We start from the raw sequence: 23,236 nt of genomic DNA, 5'->3' as shown, positions 1-23,236 counted from the left end.
GACTCCTATTGCGTCTATACACATGTGGGTCAAAGCTCCCCTGTGGGGAGGCCTCCCTTTTTGACCTCCCTAAATAGGTTTTTTGAGTATACCCTCTAACGGTGGGGTCATCTTCTAGTATGTGAAGGGGCATTATGGCTTTTGCTAGGGCGCATTCACTGGACCAATTGCCTTCTAACCTAGTTCTTATTTTTCCGTCTCCACAGATCCAATAGATGTCCCCCAAAGATACCCTCTGATTATGTGTTTCAGTGGACAGGTTGCTGTAGGATAAGCAGTACCCCTTTGTGAAGTTGCCCAAGAATTTCTGACTGCCACGGTTAAAGTAACAGGTGTAGTTACCGGGATATATGGTTATGCCTTCACCTGGTTTGGGTTTTTTTACTACCAGGGGGTATTTTCTCTTCCACTTTTCACAGGCAGAGTCATTCACACTAGTGTTGGTGTATAGGCTGAGGAAGCAGCTTTCAGTCTCAGGAGGCAGATGCAAGGGCACTGTGCCTAGGTGTGGGCGTGCCCCCCCCCCCCTTGCATATGTAACAGTTCGTCTTATTGTGTGTGTCAGCATTGTATTTCATCCATTCTAACCACAGGTTAGTGTCAGAAAATCCTGTATTGGCGGCCATAGTATCTTCAAAGGTGGGGTCTGCTATTACTGTCATCTGCCTAAGGGAGGTAGTGTAGGGTTTGGATGGACCCTTCTCTATCTTTGTGAGATTATGTAGGTCTTTGAGGTGGAACATGCCCATGTCCCCAGCAGTTGCCCCCATCCAGGTGCCTATAAGGTATGTCCCTGCCTCATTGGGGCTGGGGTTTTCTATTGTGAGGGTAAGTGGCATGTTGGAGCCTGTTTGTCCACTTGGGTGGCATCTTCCACTCTTAAACAGCGTCATGCGGGTAAGCAAGGATTTACCTATTTTGTCTTTTTTGTCTCGGGCACTCTGAGGTCTGTATCCCCATGGGTCACCCGTGTTCCACCTAACTGCTCCCCATGAGTTACACTGTTCCCCATACTAGTTATCAGTGACACAGATGTATGTAGATCTATGGCTGCCCGTTTGGTATATGCTACATTGCCATACTGGCATTGGGCACAATACTAGACTGCAGTAATCGAATTTGAAGGTAGCCACGTGAGTGCTGGAGGAATTAAACCAGAAAGTGGTCAATATGTAGCCATCCTTCTATTTTTGTTGGGTGATGGCCACTTGTCCTCCTGTCTTTGGAAGATTCTGTGTATATGTGACCGTGTAGGTGTAGACAAAAAGTAGCAGAGCGATAACTTGCAACAGGCATCATGCAGATTCAGCGGTGTTTCCCTTGATATCTGGAGCTGGCACTCGTATTCTTTTGCAATGTGATGCGTGGATCCAGTTAGGTCTCCCCTCGAGTTTTACAGAAGTTGGGGTGGTCAGCAGCACCTGGTAAGGTCCCTCATATCGTGGTTCAAGGGTGCTTCTGATATGCTTTTTGACCACCACCCACTCTCCGGGTTTCAGAGTGTGGCTTCCTTCTAGGGAGTTAGGATCTGGAATGGAAGAGAAAACTTGTGCATGTATGTTAGACAATTGTTTACTCAGAGCTATCACATATTTGGCAACATATTCATAATGCATTTGCAACTTTTGCAGGAAATACTGTCCCATCCTTGGCCCTGTCCCAAATAGGATCTTGTATGGTGTCAGTTTGTGTGGAGGCCTTGGTGTGTGCCTAACTTAAAAGAGTGCTATAGGCAAGCACTGAACCCAATTGAGCCCTGTCTCCCTGGTCATCTTCAACATTTTTTACTTCAACACCCCGTTCAATATTTCAACTTTGCCGCTGCTTTGGGGCCTGTAGGGGGTGTTATACGCCAGGTGCGACCCTACCATTTCCCAGACTTCTTGGGCTAATCTGGCAGTGAATGCTGCGCCCTGAACACCATCAATGACCTCAGGTACTCCGAACCTACAGACAAGCTCCTGCATCAGTTTTTTAGCAGTAGTAGTTGCTGTCTGATTTCGGACGGGGTAGGCTTCTGGCCACCCAGAAAACAAGTCTATCACTACCAGCACATATTGAAACCCTTGGCACATTGGTATCTGGATATGGTCGATTTGTATCCTCTGAAAAAGATATAAGGCCTTTGGGCTCGGTTCTACCTGGATTACACTCTGCGCAGATGGGGCACGCTTGAGTATGTCTCACCAGGACGGGGGTGATCCCTGGGGCCACCCATATTTTATCAATTAGCTCTTTCATGATGGTTTTGGATTGGTGGGTGGGTCCTTGAGCTATTGAGGCTATTAGGGTATAGAGAGTTCTGGGTAGGCATACTCTCTTTCCCTGAGTCCGGATTAGTCTTCGAGGGCTGACTCTTTCAACCAGGTTTCCTTTTCCCTGGGAGTGGCCTGTTTCTACATTTGTTTTAGTAGGTCCCATGTGACTTCCTCTTGCTCCAGATCTTCTTGTACTGTCAGCATCTGTTCTGTCTGGGATCCTTCCTCTTCCATTGCTGCTCTCTTCGCGGTTTGATCAGCTAGGGCATTTCCTCTGGCCTCAGGTATGTGTATGGGCCTTTACCTTGATCACTGCCACTTGCGTGGGCAGGAGTACTGCTGCCATTAGAGCCGCTACTGCTGAGGCATTTTTGATTGGGGTTCCTGCGGCTGTGATCTAATCCCATGCCTTCCATATTAGTCCAAAGTCATGAACCACTCCAAAGGCATATCTGGAATCCATGTAGATATTAGCGGTGGAATCTTTTGCCATAAGGGAAGGCTTCGGTGAGGGCAATGAGTTCAGCCTCCTGTGCTGACTGGTCTGGGCGCAATTGTTTTGCACACAGCACTTCATGCTCACTAGTGACTACCATGCCTGTATGGGATTTCCCTTTGTCATCGACGTACCTTGAGCCGTCCACAAAGAAGGGTTTGTCAGAGGAGTGTCTTGGACCGATGGTGGTGTCCCTACTTCAGCTTCCATCATTGTGATGCAATCATGATCCTGTTCCTGGCAAAGAGAGTCATTTGAGGTCCAAAATTCTTCCTCCTGAAGATCTTCTTCAGCATGCAGATCAATAAAATCTTCAGAAGCATCTCCTGAATCTCTAGTATACTCCCCCCTTGGAAGAGGAAGGAGTGTAGCAGGGTTAAGTATGTGACATTTCTGAATGGTGACATTATCTGGCAGGGACAGACTACACTGCAGCCGGAGGTGGCGTTGTGCAGTGAGGTGTTTGGTGAGTTTGGGTAAGAACTCCAGTAGCGTGACCTTGATGACATATAGCCTGAAGGGAAGGCTGTAGTTAGGAATCCCAAGGACCGGAGCGGTTGCAATTGCTGTCTTCAACTTGTCAAAGGACTCATTTGTCTCCCATGTTAACTGGAACGGAGAGGTTGCATTTCGGGGAATACAGTAATATAGGGGCTGCATCAGTACTGAGGCATTGGGGAACCAGGGTCGGCAGTTTACTACCTTGGGCAATACAGTGTCCAAGAAAGACTACCTTGGGTAAACACAATTGGAGTTTTGTTTGAGATACTTTGCAGCCCAATTCGGCCAGGAACTGTAGGAGATAGATTGAGCAGGACAGATATTCCTGAAAGCTTGAAGCACAAAGGAGGATGCCTCTGGCTGTACCGCGATGTAGGCTAATAAGGTAGGCTTCCTTGTAACTCGGTAGTTTATACACAGGTGCTCAAGGTCATAACGAAATCAGAGCAACGCAACACATAAAACACAGTGTATCAAAATCTCATCAATTACTGTGGGGTTCTTACTTGCGTGCCCTCAAAGGCACCCCAACTGCTACCGCACCCCTTCCTCAGACAGATGACAAGAGGCTACACCAGGGGACACAGTATAGGCAAGATTACTCAGTTTTCTTACCTCATATCACGGGTAGCGATCCCGGTGTCCGGTGGTGCGCCCCTACTATGTCTGTTCTCCGGGGGTACGGAGATCAGGGGGGTCCAACCTTCGAGCCCCACACGTCGGGCGCCAAAATGTTCTGGTTCTGATCAATGGTCAGGTAGGTTGATACACTGCTCCAAATTAGATAAATAGATACATGCATGCATGGCGAGAGAAATAACACTGACACTCTAGATAAGGTCAAAGCATAACTCTAATTTATTAGGTGGGGGCTTCACATTATATACCTTCCATATTAGTGGGAGGAGTGGGCTCACATGATTGGTCTTTTAGCAAGAAGGAATGTAAACAGGAAATAAGTTTAAGGCCTCTTTCACACTACGGTTTTTTTTTCCGTTTTGCGGGCCGTTTTTTACGTTCCGTATACGGTCCGTATACGGAACCATTCAATTCAATGGGTCCGCAAAAAAAACGGAATGTACTCAGTATACATTCCGTTTCAGTGTTTCCGTATCTCCGTTCCGTGCAAAGATAGAAAATGTCCTATATTTGTCCGCAAATCATGTTCCGTGGCTCTATTAAAGTCAATGGGTCCGCAAAAAAAACAGAATGCATACGGAAATGCATCCGTATGTCTTCCGTATCCGTTCAGTTTTTTGCGGAACCATCTATTGAAAATGTTATGCCCAGCCTAATTTGCTCTATGTAATTACTGTATACTGTATATGCCATACGGAAAAACGGAACAGAAAAACTGAACTGAAACGGAAACACAACGGAAACAATAAACGGAACAACGGATCCGTGAAAAACGGACCGCAAATAGCCATACGGTAGTGTAAAAGAAGCCTAAGGCATATGTATGATAGAATTCCTGACAGTTTCAAGTCTTTGCTGCAAATAGTTTCAATCATAGAATGCATACTGGGGGTTGTCTCTCGGACAGACACTATTTTGTAAGTGACAAGCAAGTGTCCATTATATTCCATAACACATGTTTACTTCATATGGAAGAGGGGAATAAGCTGCTCCCAGACATGCCAAACATTTGTTTGCCCAAATACCTGTCACTAAGGGCTCATGCATACAACCGCCTGCCGGCCATGCCTGTGCTGCAGACGGCACCATGTGCCCGCCATCTGCGGATGCGCACCTATTCACTTTTTTGCAGTGTAGAGGCGCGGACAGAAAACCTACGGAAGCACTGCACAGTGTTTCCGTGGGCTTCTGATCCGTGCCTCCATCCTGCATCTCACTGTATCTTCACACGGCCGGTGCCCATATATTGTGGACCCACTATTTGCGGGCCACAATATGGGCAAGGTCGTGTGCATGAGCCCAAGGATGTGTTTATGCAGAGGTGCCCATAGACTAACAGCCAAACGTATGCCAAAACTGTACTGTTGGCATACACTTGGTAGGTATGCATTTGTATACCTTTTTATACTTCCGTTTAAATCCTCCAAAAAATAAGAAACTATGCCCGCTATCTCTATATTCACAGTCATACATGGAAAGCTAGATAAATAGTATAGATTTATAGTGGCTCACCCTTCTGATTGCTAGGGTAGGTGCTCTAACTAAAGTGTGGTTCACCCTGACCACAATAGGGGGTTAAGAATTATAAATATGTTTTATAGTGGGCACTCAATATCTGTTGCTATACATCAGGTCTGATTTATTGTAACTTATTTATTAGATAGTCATTAATTCATAACAATATAACATACCTACAATAAATAGAATAGAAATAGACAGTATATAAAATATATAAAATACAAAATATCTCGGTCTGTTGTGAAATATCGCGGTTTGTTAGAATTGATTACTTCAGATATATATCCAATATCTCTAAAACATATTTAAAAATTTATATAAAAATTCTCATGTGTCCTTATAAACGCTGAACCTATGTTCCTAGCGCTTCAGAGTCTCAATCGTATATTATATTATTGGTAAGAACAGTTCACAGTCTTATGCGGTATATCCGTGAGTGTAAATGTTCAATTGTACTCACTATTTGAAGTCCGGCTTGTACGTATCAGCCCGTGGTAGTTGGAACCTGCTCACAACTTATTACTGTGCGCCCCACGTGTAGCTGGCGTCCTGCGTCTTACTAGCGTTCCATGTGGTTCGGGCGTCGGAGGAATCTTTACTGGTTAGTTAGTTCAAGGTTCCTTACGTTGAGTCAGGGGTGATGTCAATTACCGTAGCTACTGATGAAGAGGTCAGAGACTTTGAAACGCGTATAGCGGTTGGGATCCTTATATTGAAAAAGACACCTCATCATATCGGAAATATCAGCTGATCAACACGCATAGTTACGGACATAACCGCAGAGACGGTAATTGACATCACCCCTGACTCAACGTAAGGAACCTTGAACTAACTAACAAGTAAAGATTCCTCCGACGCCCGAACCACATGAAACGCATTTCTGGCGCAGTTTTTGTCTCCTTTTTATTCTACATCTAAAAGCTTTAGGTGTCCAAAGTGATTGTTCCTTATCTCCTCACCCCAGGCAGTGGGCAGCAGTCGGTGACTGGAGTTACGGCCGCAGACGATGGTAACAGTTACTGGCGAATCCGTGGGAAGACGTTGACTGTTTGTGAAAGAGGAACATTGGTTAAATGTGGACACTCTATCCGTCTAACACATGTCAATACAGGACGAAATCTACACAGCCATCACTTCACATCTCCATTATCAGGAAACCAGGTGGGTTCCATGATAACAAAAAATTATATAAATTAATTTTTTTCCATTTTTCTGTCAGCTTCTGCACGGATTAGGTCATGTGCTCCACTGCAGCCAGTGACTGGCCTCAGCGGTGTCATGTCCCAAAGAAGCATGTCCTGTCACATGATGTGCATCTTGGGGACACATTACCGCTGAGGCCAATCATTGGCTGCAATGGAGCACGTGACACGATCCATGCGGAAATTGGACAGGCAGGGACCAGAAGTCCAGTGAATAGAGCCAGGGAGTTGCAACAAAGCAGTGGGCGGCAGACAAACATGGATTTTTACACAGGAAAAGAAAAAACAAATCTAGTTCCGATCACCTTAAATTTAATTTTTCTTATTGGTCCCAAAGCAAGTAATATTAGTGTGATATTTAATCACAGATGTGGCTCCCAAGAATGTAGTATTGAAAAATCCAAGAGCACTCCTAAAATCTTGGAAAAGATCGTACTGTTTATCTGGGGAACGTATCTTCTTCCTCACCTTCCTGTAATCTCCTTTCAATGTTCACAAAACTTCTCAGTCACATAAACATAATTTTCGGATGTAAACCACAGTGCGACATCTGCGTGCAGCCAAAACACTGCTCATATGTAACAGCCATTGACCACAGAATTTTGCGGGTAAAATTGATGGATAATCAGCAGATTTGTGCAGCCATTGGCTGCCGCATGTATCCCTCAGAGAGTGCGGAGGGCACTTCTGTAATATACCATATTTTTCGGGCTATAATATATTTTCCATTATTCCTCCGACCTCTGTATTAGACCCCCATTCCTCTTCAGATCAAACCCCCAAGCACCATCAGACCAAAAACAAGCAAAACTTACCTCTTCTGCTCCAGACCGGAGCCTCGTCCTGCACTCGCCGCTCCCTAGTCGTCTTCCAAGCCCAGTGCTGCACTATGACGTGACATCACACAGCATCAGGTTATAGTGTGCGCCTGCTGTAAGCAGTCAGGACACAGTGCAGAGGAGTGGTGAGTAAAGCCAATGCTGCGCTTCCCTTATAGATCCCTGTGCCCTTTGCATCCATAATGGAAGTGTTCATTATCATTTGGACTATAAGAAACACTGCCATTTTCCCCCACTTTTTTTCGTCTTATAGTTCGAAAAATATGGTACTGTGTTTATTTCACTCTTTTAATGACCAAATTGGCCCCTAAAGTTCAGAGTGTCTATAGCGCTCCGGAATCTGTACATTGCTGACATGTATACGCGATGTACAGCTTCCTCTGTAACTGCAGGCATAGGGGCACACATTGCTACTTCTGCCTGTGCCCGCTCTGCTCCGCTAAAGCCTGGCATAGCTCGTAGGTGCGAGGTCTCCTGAATCGATGTGCTATACCAGGCTTTAGCTGAGCAGAGCGGGCTCAGGCAGGAGCAGCAGTGTTCTATGCAGAGCCCCTGCCTGTGCCCGGTCCACTCGGCTAAAAGCACTGCTTAGTACATGGTTCCGGGACACCTGCACCTTATGCCTCATGCACACAACCGTTGTTTTGGTCCGCATCCAAGCCGCAGTATTTGCGGCTTGGGTGCGGACCCATTCACTGCAATGGGGCCGCCAAAGATGCGGACAGCACTCTGTGTGCTGTCCGCATCCGTTGCTCCGTTCCGTGGCCACGCAAAAAAAATATAACATGTTCTATTCGTGTCTGTTTTGCAGACAAGAATAGGCATTTTTACAATGGGCCGCCTGTTCCGTTCCGCAAATTGCGGAAGGCACACGGGCGGCTTCCGTGTTTTGCGTACAGCAAAAAACGGAACGGTCGTGTGCATGAGGCCTATATGTTATGCCAGGTTTTAGCTGTGAGGATCAGACACAGGCAGAGCAGCTATGTGCACTCCTGCCAGTACAGAGCTCACTGTGCATGCAGTTTTGTGGACTCCATACACGGCATACATGTCAGCAGTGTACAGATTTGAAAGAGCTATAGCAGCCTAAATTTCGGAGGCCTATTTTATCATAAAACAGTAAAGAAAATAAATTGTATTACAGAAATTAATCATATGCTATTTAGAATTGTTTAAAAAAGTTATATAAAAGGTTAGTTTTCCTTTAAAACCTGTAGACTGTCTATGGCAGGGGTGCACAGCCGGCGGGCCGCATGCGGCCCCCAGAGCCAAGGTTTGCCGCCCCCATCCTCCTGGACAGAAACACAGATGATCGTGTGATCAGCTATGTTTCTGCCATGAGCGTCACACGAGACAGCATTACAGCTTCTGCTCCCGCACTGTAACAGGAGCAGGTCTGTTCACGGCTGTCGTGACAGTAGGCGAGCCAAGGAGAAGGCAGAAGCAGTGTATCAGCGCTTCTGCCTTCTCCTCAGATAGGTGAGCGGTGGACTATGCAGGATGGACCCGGCTTTAGGCAGAGGAGAGCAGAGCCTGGAGGGTCAGGAGACCCTGCTCAGCTCTGTCTTGTACGAAGCAGGTTGGTTTCCCTGTAACTTGGGCTCCTTTGGATGTACCAGTTACAGTGGAACTAGTGCAAAAAAATCTCCTATTGTCTCCTAAAGGTCTTTCAGTGACCTCTTGGGGACAAATTATGTGGAAAAAATATATATATAAAAAAAAAAATGTTAAAAAATTATTTAAAAAAAATAAATAAAAGAACATTTTTATGATCCATTGGGGGACATTTTGTGTTGCAAAAATATATACGTATATAAAAATAAAAAAAATTATAGAAAACTATTTAAAACATTTAAAAAAAATAAAATAAACTACAAGTAAAATAAAAAAAAGTGCAAAATAATAGTGTTCATTGTCCCCCAATATTAGCCTAGAGGTTTGGACCCTTTAAAATGTAACTTTTATTGGTTCAATTAAAAAGCAAAACACATCACCCTGTGATAACTGGGTGACCGAAAAATATCAGGACATGATGTCGCCCAGCTACCACCGTGAATAGGTGAAATTAATAAGATGTAAATAGTGCAAATTCCACAAGGGCACTTGTGACATTAGTGATAGGTATAGGTTTTGGGGGAAGGTTAGGGCACTTTTGATGGGTGCTGGGGATGATTCTCTCCCTGTACCCGCCCTAGGTTAACCCTTTGCCCAGGGATGATGGTGGGATCTCCCTGTCCCCGTGCCTGCCCTGTCTGGCCCTGTACAACCCTGCACGTTAGAAATTTCACACAAATAATGATGTCAATTTTAACCCCGACGCATTTCCCCACCACGGTTCATCAGGGGGTCGGTTAGAGGAGGATAATAGTTGTAAATAACATCATAGATAAAAAAATAGATAAACAAATGTACTATGTCCTGGGTGATACAGTAAGGCAGGCCATGCTTGGGGCTGGATAAATCACAAAGGCTCTCTTATTGGTGAAGAGGGATGTCACTGATGTGCCCCAACGATGTCCGGACTGCCACCTGCCGTGTTTGGTAAGGCAGTTCATTGTCCCCCAAGAGTCTTTTTATGACCCCTTGGAGGACATACCCATATTTTTTTAAAGGAGAACAATAAGAAAAAAATATTTTTCATTAACCCTCAGGTCAGACCAGCAGTCAGAACCTCAATATTAATCAGACCTCAGCTCACAGCCCCTATCAGACCCCCAATGTTAATAAGACCTCAGATCAGACCCCAATGTGAATGACCCCCAATCAGACCTCAGATAAGAGCTGCATTGCCTCTCATTAGCCCCCATTGCCTCTCATCAGCCCCTATATGAGCCCCCATTCCTCTTAGCAGCCCCCATGCCTATGTGCAGCCACCATATGTGCCCCCATGCCTCTTAGTAGCTCCCATATGAGCCCCCATGCCACAGAAAACTTTAAAATTCGATCCACTTCCTCCTGCTGTCAGCTGTGCTGTGAAGGCTGCGCACAGCGTGAGATCACAGAGCGCACTCACTCTGTGCGCATCCCTGCACAGCCGACAGCTGAGGACCAGGAAGCGGTGAGTACAGAGACTACACCGCTTCCCGGTCCTCCGGTACTAATGAGCGCTTCCATAATGGAAGCTCTTCATTAGTATTCGCCCCATAAGATGCAGGGGCTTTTCTCCCCCACTTTTGGGGGGGGGTGCGTCTTATGGGGTGAAAAATACGGTATTATGTGGCAAAAATATACACTGCTCAAAAAAATAAAGGGAACACTTAAACAACACAATGTAACTCCAAGTCAATCACACTTCTGTGAAATCAAACTGTCCACTTAGGAAGCAACACTGAGTGACAATCAATTTCACATGCTGTTGTGCAAATGGGATAGACAACAGGTGGAAATTATAGGCAATTAGCAAGACACCCCCAATAAAGGAGTGGTTCTGCAGGTGGTGACCACAGTCCACTTCTCAGTTCCTATGCTTCCTGGCTGATGTTTTGGTCACTTTTGAATGCTGGCGGTGCTTTCACTCTAGTGGTAGTATGAGACGGAGTCTACAACCCACACAAGTGGCTCAGGTAGTGCAGCTTATCCAGGATGGCACATCAATGCGAGCTGTGGCAAGAAGGTTTGCTGTGTCTGTCAGCGTAGTGTCCAGAGCATGGAGGCGCTACCAGGAGACAGGCCAGTACATCAGGAGACGTGGAGGAGGCCGTAGGAGGGCAACAACCCAGCAGCAGGACCGCTACCTCCGCCTTTGTGCAAGGAGGAACAGGAGGAGCACTGCCAGAGCCCTGCAAAATGACCTCCAGCAGGCCACAAATGTGCATGTGTCTGCTCAAACGGTCAGAAACAGACTCCATGAAGGTGATATGAGGGCCGACGTCCACAGGTGGGGGTTGTGCTTACAGCCCAACACCATGCAGGATGTTTGGCATTTGCAGAGAACACCAAGATTGGCAAATTCGCCACTGGCGCCCTGTGCTCTTCACACATGAAAGCAGGTTAACACTGAGCACATGTGACAGACGTGACAGAGTCTTGAGACGCTGTGGAGAATGTTCTGCTGCCTGCAACATCCTCCAGCATGATCGGTTTGGCATTGGGTCAGTAATGGTGTGGGGTGGCATTTCTTTGGAGGGCCGCACAGCCCTCCATGTGCTCGCCAGAGGTAGTCTGACTGCCATTAGGTATCGAGATGAGATCCTCAGACCCCTTGTGAGACCATATGCTGGTGCGGTTGGCCCTCCTAATGCAAGACAATGCTAGACCTCATGTGGCTGGAGTGTGTCAGCAGTTCCTGCAAGACGAAGGCATTATTGCTATGGACTGGCCTGCCCGTTCCCCAGACCTGAATCCAATTGAGCACATCTGGGACATCATGTCACGCTCTATCCACCAACGTCACGTTGCACCACAGACTGTCCAGGAGTTGGCAGATGCTTTAGTCCAGGTCTGGGAGGAGATCCCTCAGGAGATCGTCCGCCACCTCATCAGGAGCATGCACAGGCGTTGTAGGGAGGTCATACAGGCACGTGGAGGCCACACACACTACTGAGCCTCATTTTGACTTGTTTTAAGGACATTACATCAAAGTTGGATCAGCCTGTAGTGTGTTTTTCCACTTTAATTTTGAGTGTGACTCCAAATCCAGACCTCCATGGGTTGAAAAATTTGATTTCCATTTTTTAATCTTTGTGTGATTTTGTTGTCAGCACATTCAACTATGTAAAGAAAAAAGTATTTCAGAAGAATATTTAATTAATTCAGATCTAGGATGTGTTATTTTTGTGTTCCCTTTATTTTTTTGAGCAGTGTATAAAAAAAAAAAAGTAATAAACCAGTTATAAAAAAATATATAATAAAATACAAATAAAAGGAAAAAGTGAAAAATTAACAAAGTGTCAGTGTCCCCCCAAAGGTCTTTTTATTACCTTTTGGGGGATATATTTAGTAGCAGAAATATATTAAAAATTAGGTTAAAAACACAAAAAAATAATAAAATACATAGAAGACAAAACACCCACACCAACCAAAACGGTCACCATTATCGCCCTATTCACGTGAAACCATACATATTATTAGATAACAAAACAACTGACACAAAATAGGGAACTAATTAGAGTAATTTATTTTGGTGTCAATTTTTTCATATTTAAAGAATAAAGAGCTATAGTTTGAAAATACTTTAAAAAAATGTTTTGTACAGTTTTTTTCCCCCAAATAAAAAAATAAAATAAATTATAAGGCCCTATGTGTCAAGTAAAAAATTGTTGCAAAAATTATTTCGGTAGTCACGACACATAAAACATAAAGTTCCAAATGTTTGAACCACCACGTGCGCTCACAAAAAAATTGACTGTTTAGGCCTGGTTATTAAAGTGGTAACCAATAAGCACTTTCCCCACTAGTAAGGTAAAGTGCTTACTGGTTAATACATGGCGCCTGTAACTGGGGGGCAGGAGGTGGTAATAACCAATGAGCGCCAGCCTCTGCAGTAAAGGAAAGCTCTGATTTATGAATAGGAGGCAGGATGAAAGGAAATGTCGCCACTTTTACTGGGTTTTTTCTGTAAAAAAGACTTTTTAACAGGTTCCTGCAGCACTGCCCCTGAATTAAAAGATTTATATTTACATGCTCCATGCCGCCCTGGTCTTTTGCGCTGCCTCCATCTTCCGGTTCCCGCGCTGTTTACACCTGCCAGTGCATGGCCATGGTCACATACGCCTCTCCAGTCAATGATTGGCTTCAGTGGTGACATGCTGCTTGTGGCCACATCACTGCTGAAGCCAGTCATTGGCTTGAGAGGTGTATGTGACCATGGCCATGCACAGCCAGGTGAAAACAGCGCGGGTACCGGAAAATGGATGCAGCAGGGGCAGTGCGGAGGACCGCACCGGTAGGGGAGCAGGTAAGTTTAACTTTGATTTAAGGGGCCATGCTGCAGGAACGTGTTCGAAATTCATTTTCACTGGGAAATCTCTTCATAAGAACGCTCATTCATAATAACTGGCCGGTATAATCGCGCCGCACATCTTTGTGTAATCAGGGATGTGCTGCCGATAATCAATATAACTAAATGAAGGAGGAAGGACTGTGATGGCGATCACTCCTCCCCAATCACTTTACATTGGCCTGTGTAATAGGCTGATGCAAATGAGCGCTCATCAACATTTATTTTTATTTGCGGCCCCTTGAAATAGAGCGTTGTGACAATGCGGCCCTCAGACCAAAAAAGGTTGTGTGCACCCCTGGTCTATGGGATAATGATTTAAAGTGGTACTACAGCTAAAGTTTTACAAAAACTAAGGAATGCTTTAAATGGTTACCGTACCTTCAGCAAACTGTATAAATCATTTCTATGGGTGAATATAAGAAACTTTGTAATATATATTATCAGAGAGGGAAAAAAATGACAGAGCTGAACCCGGACAACCACTTTTTTTTATTTTTATAATTGTCTTTTTATTGAAGGAAGTACCGTATTTTTCGCTTTATAAGACGCACTTTTTCCCCCCCAAAAGTGGGGGGGAAATGACAGTGCGTCTTATAAAACGATGGTTGACTTTTTTTACAGGGCTGACACGGATGTATCGCGGGCCGCTATTCTGCACAGTGTGGCCGGCGATACAGTCACAGTGCGGGGAGGGAGGAGGGGCTGGAGGCAACTCACAGCGGGCCCGGTGCAGTCACTGTAGTACACCGGGCCCCGCGCACAGAAGTCTCTTAGTATGTAAAATCTTTCATTAATGCTTTATACCATAAATCGCTCTCCTTTTGATAAACTTTACTAGCCTAATCGCCTGCATCAGTACTCACTATGAATGTAGCGTGCGGTCCGGCCGGCGTGTGACTGACGTCACGCTCCTCCCACTTCATTAATGAAGCAGGAGCAGGATGAAGTCATGCGCCGGAGGGACCGCACGCTACATTCATAGTGAGTACTGATGCAGGCGATTAGGCTAGTAAAGTTTATCAAAAGGAGAGCGATTTATGGTATAAAGCATTAATGAAAGATTTTACATACTAAGAGACTTCTGTGCACGGGGCCCGGTGTACTACAGTGACTGCACCGGGCCCCGCTGTGAGTTGCCTCCAGCCCCTCCTCCCTCCCCGCACTGTGACTGATGTATCGCCGGCCACACTGTGCAGCATAGCGGCCCGCGATACATCCGTGTCAGCTAGTTTATCAAAAGGAGAGCGATTAATTCAGGATTAAAGAAATATTTTACATACAAACAATAAAGTACTGTAATGCTGTGAAACATAGGGCCATGAGGGGGACCAGCATAAGATGCTATATGTGTGTCACCCACACATATAGCATCTTATGCTGGCCCCCCTCATGGTCCTATGTTTCACAGCACACATCCGCCATAACAGTGCATCATCCATAGATCCCCCCCATAACAGTGCATCATCCACAGATTCCCCCCCATAACAGTGCATCATCCATAGATCCCCCCCATAACAGTGCATCATCCATAGATCCCCCCCATAACAGTGCGTCATCCACAGAGCCCCATAACAGTGTCATCCCCAGACCATTAGTTCAAAATCCACCAAAAGCACACCTTTTGGTTCAAAATATTTTTTTTCTTATTTTCCTCCTCAAAAACCTAGGTGCGTCTTATAATCAGGTGCGTCTTATAAAGCGAAAAATACGGTATATAAGAAACATAAACATTTCTTTGTGAAATCTGTTAACATCCAAGTGACCAGCATATATGAAAGATTTGACATTGCAAATAATTTTCAAAAATGCATACCAAGCAGTTCCATTTCTGCCAACACATATTGGTATAAACCACAATCAATAGAAAGGTAGATTTGAGCAGGCTAGTTTACAACCAAAGAGGCTGAACCCAATAGTAATATAACTGGACAAGAACAGTCCTCGAATATGTTTATGTAATATATAACAATTGAGTTACAATGGTCAAAAGACAAGACACAAGAGGGTAGAGAGGGGGGGGGAGGAATGCTACACAATGATCTCTGTGAATGTGTCCCACGGCTGCCATACTTTATGAAATTTGTCTGTAGTGTTATTGAAAAGCGCGGTTAGGTGTTCCATTCGTCTAACATCCATAACACTGGAGATTAGGTCAGGCCGAGTCGGTATGTCCTGTCTTTTCCAGTATTTAGCTATAAGGCGTCTAGTTGCCGACAATATACGAAGCACTAAGTAGAGTACATGTTTCTTTAGTACCGTTGGAGGCATGTTCAGTAAAAACATATAAGTGTCGAGTGAGAATTTTACATTAGTTAGTTGCAGAATAAGGTGTTGGGTTTTGTTAGGAGTTATACATGTTAACATGTTTACTGCCACCTGTAGGCTATATAGATATGACAGTTTATAACCTTTGTTATATTGTTTGTGTCTGAATAAAGTTTGTTGAATTACCTCACATCACCTCAGGAAACATGGTGTCAGAAGTGGAGAGGGCTTTGGTGTTGTAGAAACCACTAAAGTCCTAATATCAGAACAAAAGATCAACAAGAATAGTTTCTCTGGTAATTTATTAATAAGAGACACACCGTGTTACAGAAAATGGCTGCAAACAACTTCCCTGTGCCGTCTCCCATGGACTGTAAAGGGGACCTGGCAGTTAACTGGACATATTTCAAATCCCAGTGGGAAGATTATGAGGTGGCAACTGAACTTGATAAGAAAGACTCCAAGGTAAGGATAGCGACACTGCGCTCAGTGATGGGGAGAGACGGTCTGCGTATTTATCAGCACCTCTCACTCTCTGATGCCGACAAGCAGGACATAGAGAAAACTCTGGATGCATTACAGAGCCATTTTATGCCTTCACGTAACATCATTTATGAGAGGTACATATTCAATACCACAAACCAAGGCCCATTGGAAACTATAGATCAGTATGTGACTAGACTGAGGCAGCTAGCCGCTACATGTGAGTTTGGAGTATTACATGATGAACTTATCAGAGACAGAATAGTTCTGGGATCAAAAGACATTAATGCTAGAAAGCGAATGCTCAGAGTACCAGACCTGAACCTACAGAGAGCCATTGATATGTGTAGAAGCCATGAACTTACAGAAATGCAAATACAAGCAATGCATAAAAGCAAAAGTGAAACTGAAGCTGTACATTATACTGCTAAAACCTATAAAAAGCCCATGAAAGAAAGCAAAGTAAAAACAATCAGATGTAGATACTGTGGAAACAACCACCCCTGGGAGAGAGACCACTGTCCTGCATATGGAGAAACCTGTAGTAAATGCAAAAAGCAAAAGCATTTTTCTAGAGTATGCAGGCAGAAAGCACATGCCAAAATACATATGGCTGCACAGATCAAGAGCAGCAGCTCAGAAGAATCAGTATTCACTATTATTCATAAAATAGGAGCAGTAAGCAGTCCAGGGTCACAGTGGTTTGTACCACTAGAACTCAGCATTGACAGAGAAGCAGGGGAAGGTTACACTGTCAGTTAGACTGTGGGGCCACCTGCAACCTTATGACATACAAAGACTATTGCAAAATTGTTAAAGAAGGAAAGCCAACATTACAGAAGAGTAATTTCAAATTAAAATGGTACAATGATACCTATATGATACCTATGGGCCAATGTAATCTAAATTGTACATATAAAGATAAAACATATACACTGCAATTCCAAGTTGTCCAAGGTAAACACAAACCACTTCTCTCAGCAGAAACATGTCAGAAAATGGGCCTCCTTACACTGAATGTAGAACATAATGTATTAATACATGATGACCAGCAAACAACTACAACCTAACCCTTTTCTTATGAAATGATCACAACTGAATATAGAGACATTTTCAAAGGACTAGGGTGTCTACCTGGAGAGTATCACCTAGAAATAGATGAAGCAATACCTCCTGTTCAACACCAACCACGTAGAGTGCCGGCTCCACTTAAAGCAGACTTAAAGGCGAATATAGAGAGATTAGAGACACTGGGAGTGATAAAAAAAGGTCATAGAACCTACGACATGGATAAGTAGTATGGTTGCTGTTAAGAAACCAGGCAATCTGCGAATATGCATCGATCCCAAAGACTTAAATAAAGCACTAAAACGCTCACATTATCCAATGCCCACTATAGAGGAAATCCTGCCAAGTTTAACAAATGCAAAAGTATTTTCTGTCTTAGATGCTAAGGATGGCTTCTGGCAAGTAAAACTGGACACTAAAAGCAGTTATCTCACTACATTCTGGACTCCCTTTGAGCGTTACCGATGGCCACGCATGCCTTTTGGGATTGCTACTGCACCAGAAGAATATCAACGTAGACAACATGAAGCAGTAGAAGACCTGCCCGGAGTGGAAGTTATTGCAGATGATATATTGGTGTATGGCTGTGGTGACACTACAGAGGAGGCCACAAAGGATCATGACAAGAATTTGATTGGACTCTTAGAGAGAGCACGAAAGCTGAACCTAAAATTCAATAAAAAGAAGCTGAGATTGAGGCTATCTTCGGTACCATACATGGGACATTTACTCACAGCAGAAGGCCTGCGTCCTGATCTCGAAAAAGTCAGAGCAATTTTAGAGGTACCAAAGCCTGACAATGTACAAGCAGTTCAGAGACTGCTAGGGTTTGTAAACTACCTTTCAAAATTCTTACCACATCTTTCGGATGTATGTGAACCACTACGCAGACTGACAGACAAAGACAGCTTGTGGGCCTGGCAATCCAGCCATGATGAAGCCCTCAAGCAAATAAAAGATATTGTTACTAAACATCCAGTTTTGAGATACTACAATGTCAATGAAGAAGTAACAGTCCAATGTGATGCCAGTGAAAAAGGTCTTGGAGCAACACTTTTGCAAGGAGGTCAGCCAGTGACGTTTGCATCACGTACACTGTCTTCAACAGAACAAAGATATGCCCAGATTGAAAAGGAATATCTTGCCATTGTATATGCATGCCAGAAGTTTAATCAGTACTTACATGGAAAAAATATTATTAACATTGTGACTGATCATAAGCCACTAGAGAGCATTTTTTAAAAACCTCTCCTACTAGCACCAAAACGTCTACAGCGCATGATGCTACAGTTGCAAAAATACAACCTTAATGTGGTTTATAAAAAAGGATCAGAAATGTATATTGCAGACTTCTTATCAAGAGCAGCATTACCTCACAAAACAATGGACAAGGACACCCCAGATTATGAGATTTTCTTGATGCAATCAGAGGATGCCTTTTCTAAGGAACTGGAAGAGATAAACTTTGCAGAATATCTAAGAGTGTCTGATTTGCGCCTACAACAAATTCAGAAGTTCAAAATGAAGTCTTGCAAGCATTAAAAACTACTGTTCTTACAGGATGGCCAGACCAGAAAGAAAAAATACTGATTTGTATCAGGGACTACTGGGGCTTTAGAGATGAGATAAGCATACAAAATGGAATTCTGTATAAAGGACACAGAGTCATCATACAAAAAAACATGCGCCCAGAAATGATAGCGAGGACTCATTCTAGCCACTTAGGAATAGAAGCATGCCTTCGCAAGGCCAAGGATGTCATCTTTTGGCCACACATGGGCCCAGAGATTATAGAGGCAATAAAGAACTGTAATACTTGCAATGAGTATATGCGTAAACAAACAAAAGAACCTCTGATGACTCACAAATTGCCCACTCTACCCTGGAGCAAACTAGGCATGGACTTATTTTCCTTAACAGGACAAGATTACTTAATAATTGTTGATTATTATTCAGATTTCTGGGAAATTGATTTAGTTTCTGATACCACCTCTAAAACAATTATAGATTGTTGCAAAGCACATTTTAGCAGACATGGAATCCCTGATTCTGTAATTACAGATAACGGACCACAGTTTGTCAGCTCAGAGTTTGCACGATTTTGTAGAGAGTGGGAATTTGAACATCTTACATCATCCCCATAGCACAGTCAGTCCAACGGTAAAGCTGAAGCTACTGTAAAAATAGCAAAAACACTCATAAAGAAAGCTAAACGAGATGACAAGGATATCTGGAAAGCGGTTCTTGACTGGAGAAATACCCCATCAGAAGGCACCAGCAGTAGTCCTGTACAACGGCTAATGTCAAGAAGGACCAGGACTTTACTTCCGACTGCTCAGAAACTGCTGTTTCCAAAGGTTATAAAAGGAGTGGTCGAGAACCTAACTGAAAGACGCAAAAAAGCAAAGGCATATTATGATAAAGGAGCCAAGGAACTTCCCGAACTAAGCATTGGTCAGCCAGTGCGAATACAACCATCGCCGTCGTCAACAGATGAAATTTGGCGACAAGGTATTTGTTTGGAGAAAGTTGCTCCACGATCTTATAAAGTGGAAGTAAATGGACAGTTGTACAGAAGGAATAGGAAGTTTCTGAGGACTGCAGATGACAAATCTGACATTGAAATAAGTGAAGTGATTACACCAGGTACATCTCCAGATGAGACAACTCCCAAAGAAACAGGGATGGATGATCATATGCAACAATGTGAAGCTCCTGCCACACCAAGACGTACTAGAACTAGGGTTATTAGAACACCAACAAGATATAAGGATTTTGTATGCAAGATACATTATAAAAAACATTGTCACCTTTGGAATGTATTGTGGTATCCAATCATCTTATGTTATCTATTACTTGATTTCACAAGAAAGGGAGGATGTTAGGAGTTATACATGTTAACATGTTTACTGCCACCTGTAGGCTATATAGATATGACAGTTTATAACCTTTGTTATATTGTTTGTGTCTGAATAAAGTTTGTTGAATTACCTCACATCGCCTCAGGAAACAGGTTTCCCTCCATAGTGGGAATATAGCAGGACAGTCCCAGAAAATGTGAAACAAAGACCCTGGACCAGAGCCGCACCTCCAACATGTATTAGAAACAGTAGGATTCAAGTGTTTAAGCAACTGGGGTGTTTGATACCAAAACATCAAAAGCTTATATGAATTCTCTCTATAAGTCACACATGTGGATGTCATTGCCGCTCTACGCCATATAAGCTTCCAGTCACTCTGTGGTATTTCCCTCTCCAAATATCTCTCCCATTTAGACATATATGCATGGCGTATAATCCGTGGGGATTCCGGAGTTGAGAGAAGAACATACATGTCTGATATGAGACCTTTGGTGGAGGTCGAGAGTTTACATAATCACTCAAACATTGTCGGAGTAGATACCTTCGTGTCTTTAAAGGGTTTCTGTCACCCCGCAAAACTCTTTTTTTTTTTTTGGGATAGTTAGATTCCTCATAGTGCGATATAGGAGAATATAATGCTCTTACTTACTTTCATGCAGCCGATTCTTTATAAAACGAACTTTTATAATATGTAAATGAGGGCTCTACCAGCAAGTAGGGCGTCTACTTGCTGGTAGCTGCTGCAGAAATCCGCCCCCTCGCCGTGTTGATTGACAGGGCCAGCCGTGATCTCCTCCTCCGGCCGGCCCTGTCAGTAATTCAAAAATCGCGCGCCTCGCGTCATTCGGCGCAGGCGCTCTGAGATGAGGAGGCTCGTATCCTCAGCACTCCCTCAGTGCGCCTGCGCCGATGACATCACCGAAAGAGAAGACGTCATCGGCGCAGGCGCACTGAGGGAGTGCTGAGGATACGAGCCTCCTCATCTCAGAGCGCCTGCGCCGAATGACGCGAGGCGTGCGATTTTTGAATTACTGACAGGGCCGGCCGGAGGAGGAGATCACGGCTGGCCCTGTCAATCAACACGGCGAGGGGGCGGATTTCTGCAGCAGCTACCAGCAAGTAGACGCCCTACTTGCTGGTAGAGCCCTCATTTACATATTATAAAAGTTCGTTTTATAAAGAATCGGCCGCATGAAAGTAAGTAAGAGCATTATATTCTCCTATATCGCACTATGAGGAATCTAACTATCCAAAAAAAAAAAAAAGAGTTTTGCGGGGTGACAGAAACCCTTTAAATAAGGTTCTAAGCAGGTGTTGAATTTGTATATGCTGCCATCTAGAGGATTCACGTAGATCGTATTTTTCCCTAAGCGACTCAAATGGTATAATCTCAAGGGTCCTATACTCCACTATATCAGCAAATCTAAAAAATTTAAATCGAGTGTATATATACTGGCATCAATAATACAGTTTTATCGATAGAATATCGATTATAAAAAATTCTAATTTTTTTTTGAACAATAGTTTTTATTAACATTTTCAAAAATAGGTTACAAATGAATGGATTCAATCACATGTACAAAGTTGTAGTAGTGGAACAAATTAAGGCACTTGTGACAACTACTAATGAAGTAGAAAATTACACTTCATAAAACAGATAAAATATTACTAAAATTATAAAAGGTCAGAACAGGTACATAAATACTAGAAGTTATACTAGTATACAGGTAACAGATTAGAGAGCAAGGAAGATCACAATCTAATAGATGCATTAGGAGGAATGTTGCATTTATTGTCAGTTAGCCAAACGTCCCAATTTTTTAGAAAGACAGTCTTAGAGTTCCTAGCCGATGCCCAGAGGCCCTCATATAAGCAATTATTATCAAGTGTTCTAAAAATTCTATTAATATTAGGAAGGTTACCAGATTTCCAGCAAGCAGCAATTTTCAAACGAGTAACAAATATTAAGTGACTGGTAATGGCTCTGTAATGATAAGGAAGGTCTATAAGGCCTATCGAAAATAAAGCCATCTTAGGAGAGGGGACTATAGCATAACATGCTAGAGTTGATATGAACTCAAAGACTGTGTTCCACAAACACCTTACTGTTGGACAATCCCACCACATGTGAAGATATGATCCACAAACGTGACCACACCTCCAACATGCAGGGGAAACTTCTGGAAAGATTTTATTCAAATAAACAGGGGTTCTATACCATCTATACAGTATTTTTCTTGCTCCTTCTAAGTGGTCAGAGCATTTAGAGAGTTTAGAAACAGAGGTAAAAACTTCGTTCCACTCTGAGTCTGAGAGAACTGTGCCCAACTCAGCATTCCACATGTCCAAAATGTGCTGTAAGGGATTTGTATTTGATTCCTTCAATAGTTGATATCCTTTAGTGATACCTTTATCTAATCTATGTGACATGTGAATCCACTCTGTCAAAGAATGATTATTTGAAATAAAGTGAAAATTTCTTGGGGATTGTAGCAAATGCCTTATTCTTAGGTACTTATAAAAATCTGCATTAGGGATGTTGAACTCTTTGTGTAGGTAAGCAAAGTCAACAAAAACATCATTTTTCTTTAATTGACCCATATCAGTAATACCCAAGGAAATCCAATTATCAATCCGAAGGTCTGGTATAGCTAATTCACAAATTTTCAGAGGTAAAGAAAATACTGAAGTGGTAACTAACTTTTCTATTCTAGCAATGGAGTACCAAATGTTGTGTATTGCATTCAGGGTTGAAAGTGGAGTAGTATTCTTGGAACCAAAGGCTGCTGTAACAGAGAGACGTAGGCTTAGATCGTAGGAACCCATTATATTTTTTTCAAGTAAAACCCATTTTTTTGAAATGTCATTTTTGATCAGGTATCTCATTTGATCAAGTATGGAGGATGTATAGTAATGTTTAATAGAGGGGACATTAAGACCTCCTGTTTTGAGCGATTTATTAAGGATAAGTCCTTTCACTCTAGGTTTAACTTTCCCCCAGATGTGTTTGTTGATTAAGGCCTGAAGTTTTGTGATATATCCTTTGGGAATAGTAATTGGAATATTACGAAACATATAAATAATTTTGGGTAGAATCACCATTTTAATTGCAGCTATTCTTCCTAACCATGAGAGCGAGTCCATTCTTAGGTTGTTCAAGGAGTC

The 23,236-nt window shown here is 43.3% G+C and overlaps 1 protein-coding gene across 1 annotated transcript in view; it reads left to right on the top strand.

Annotated features, from left to right (window-relative positions):
* The first annotated feature begins 741 nt into the window (after nt 1-741).
* The window catches only part of LOC120983870 (stromal cell-derived factor 2-like), a 34,402-nt gene continuing 11,907 nt past the window's right edge, over nt 742-23,236 (top strand). Inside the window, exons 1-3 of the mRNA XM_040413259.1 lie at nt 742-785; nt 3,665-3,756; nt 6,374-6,573. Coding sequence (XP_040269193.1) covers nt 742-785; nt 3,665-3,756; nt 6,374-6,573 — 336 coding nt within the window. The remainder of the gene's footprint in view (nt 786-3,664; nt 3,757-6,373; nt 6,574-23,236) is intronic.

The sequence above is a fragment of the Bufo bufo genome, unplaced genomic scaffold (genome assembly GCF_905171765.1).
Source record: "Bufo bufo unplaced genomic scaffold, aBufBuf1.1, whole genome shotgun sequence".
Lineage (NCBI taxonomy): Eukaryota > Metazoa > Chordata > Amphibia > Anura > Bufonidae > Bufo > Bufo bufo.
The sequence above is the reverse complement of the archived record's forward strand: the minus strand, read 5'-3'. Positions and strand labels throughout refer to the sequence as shown.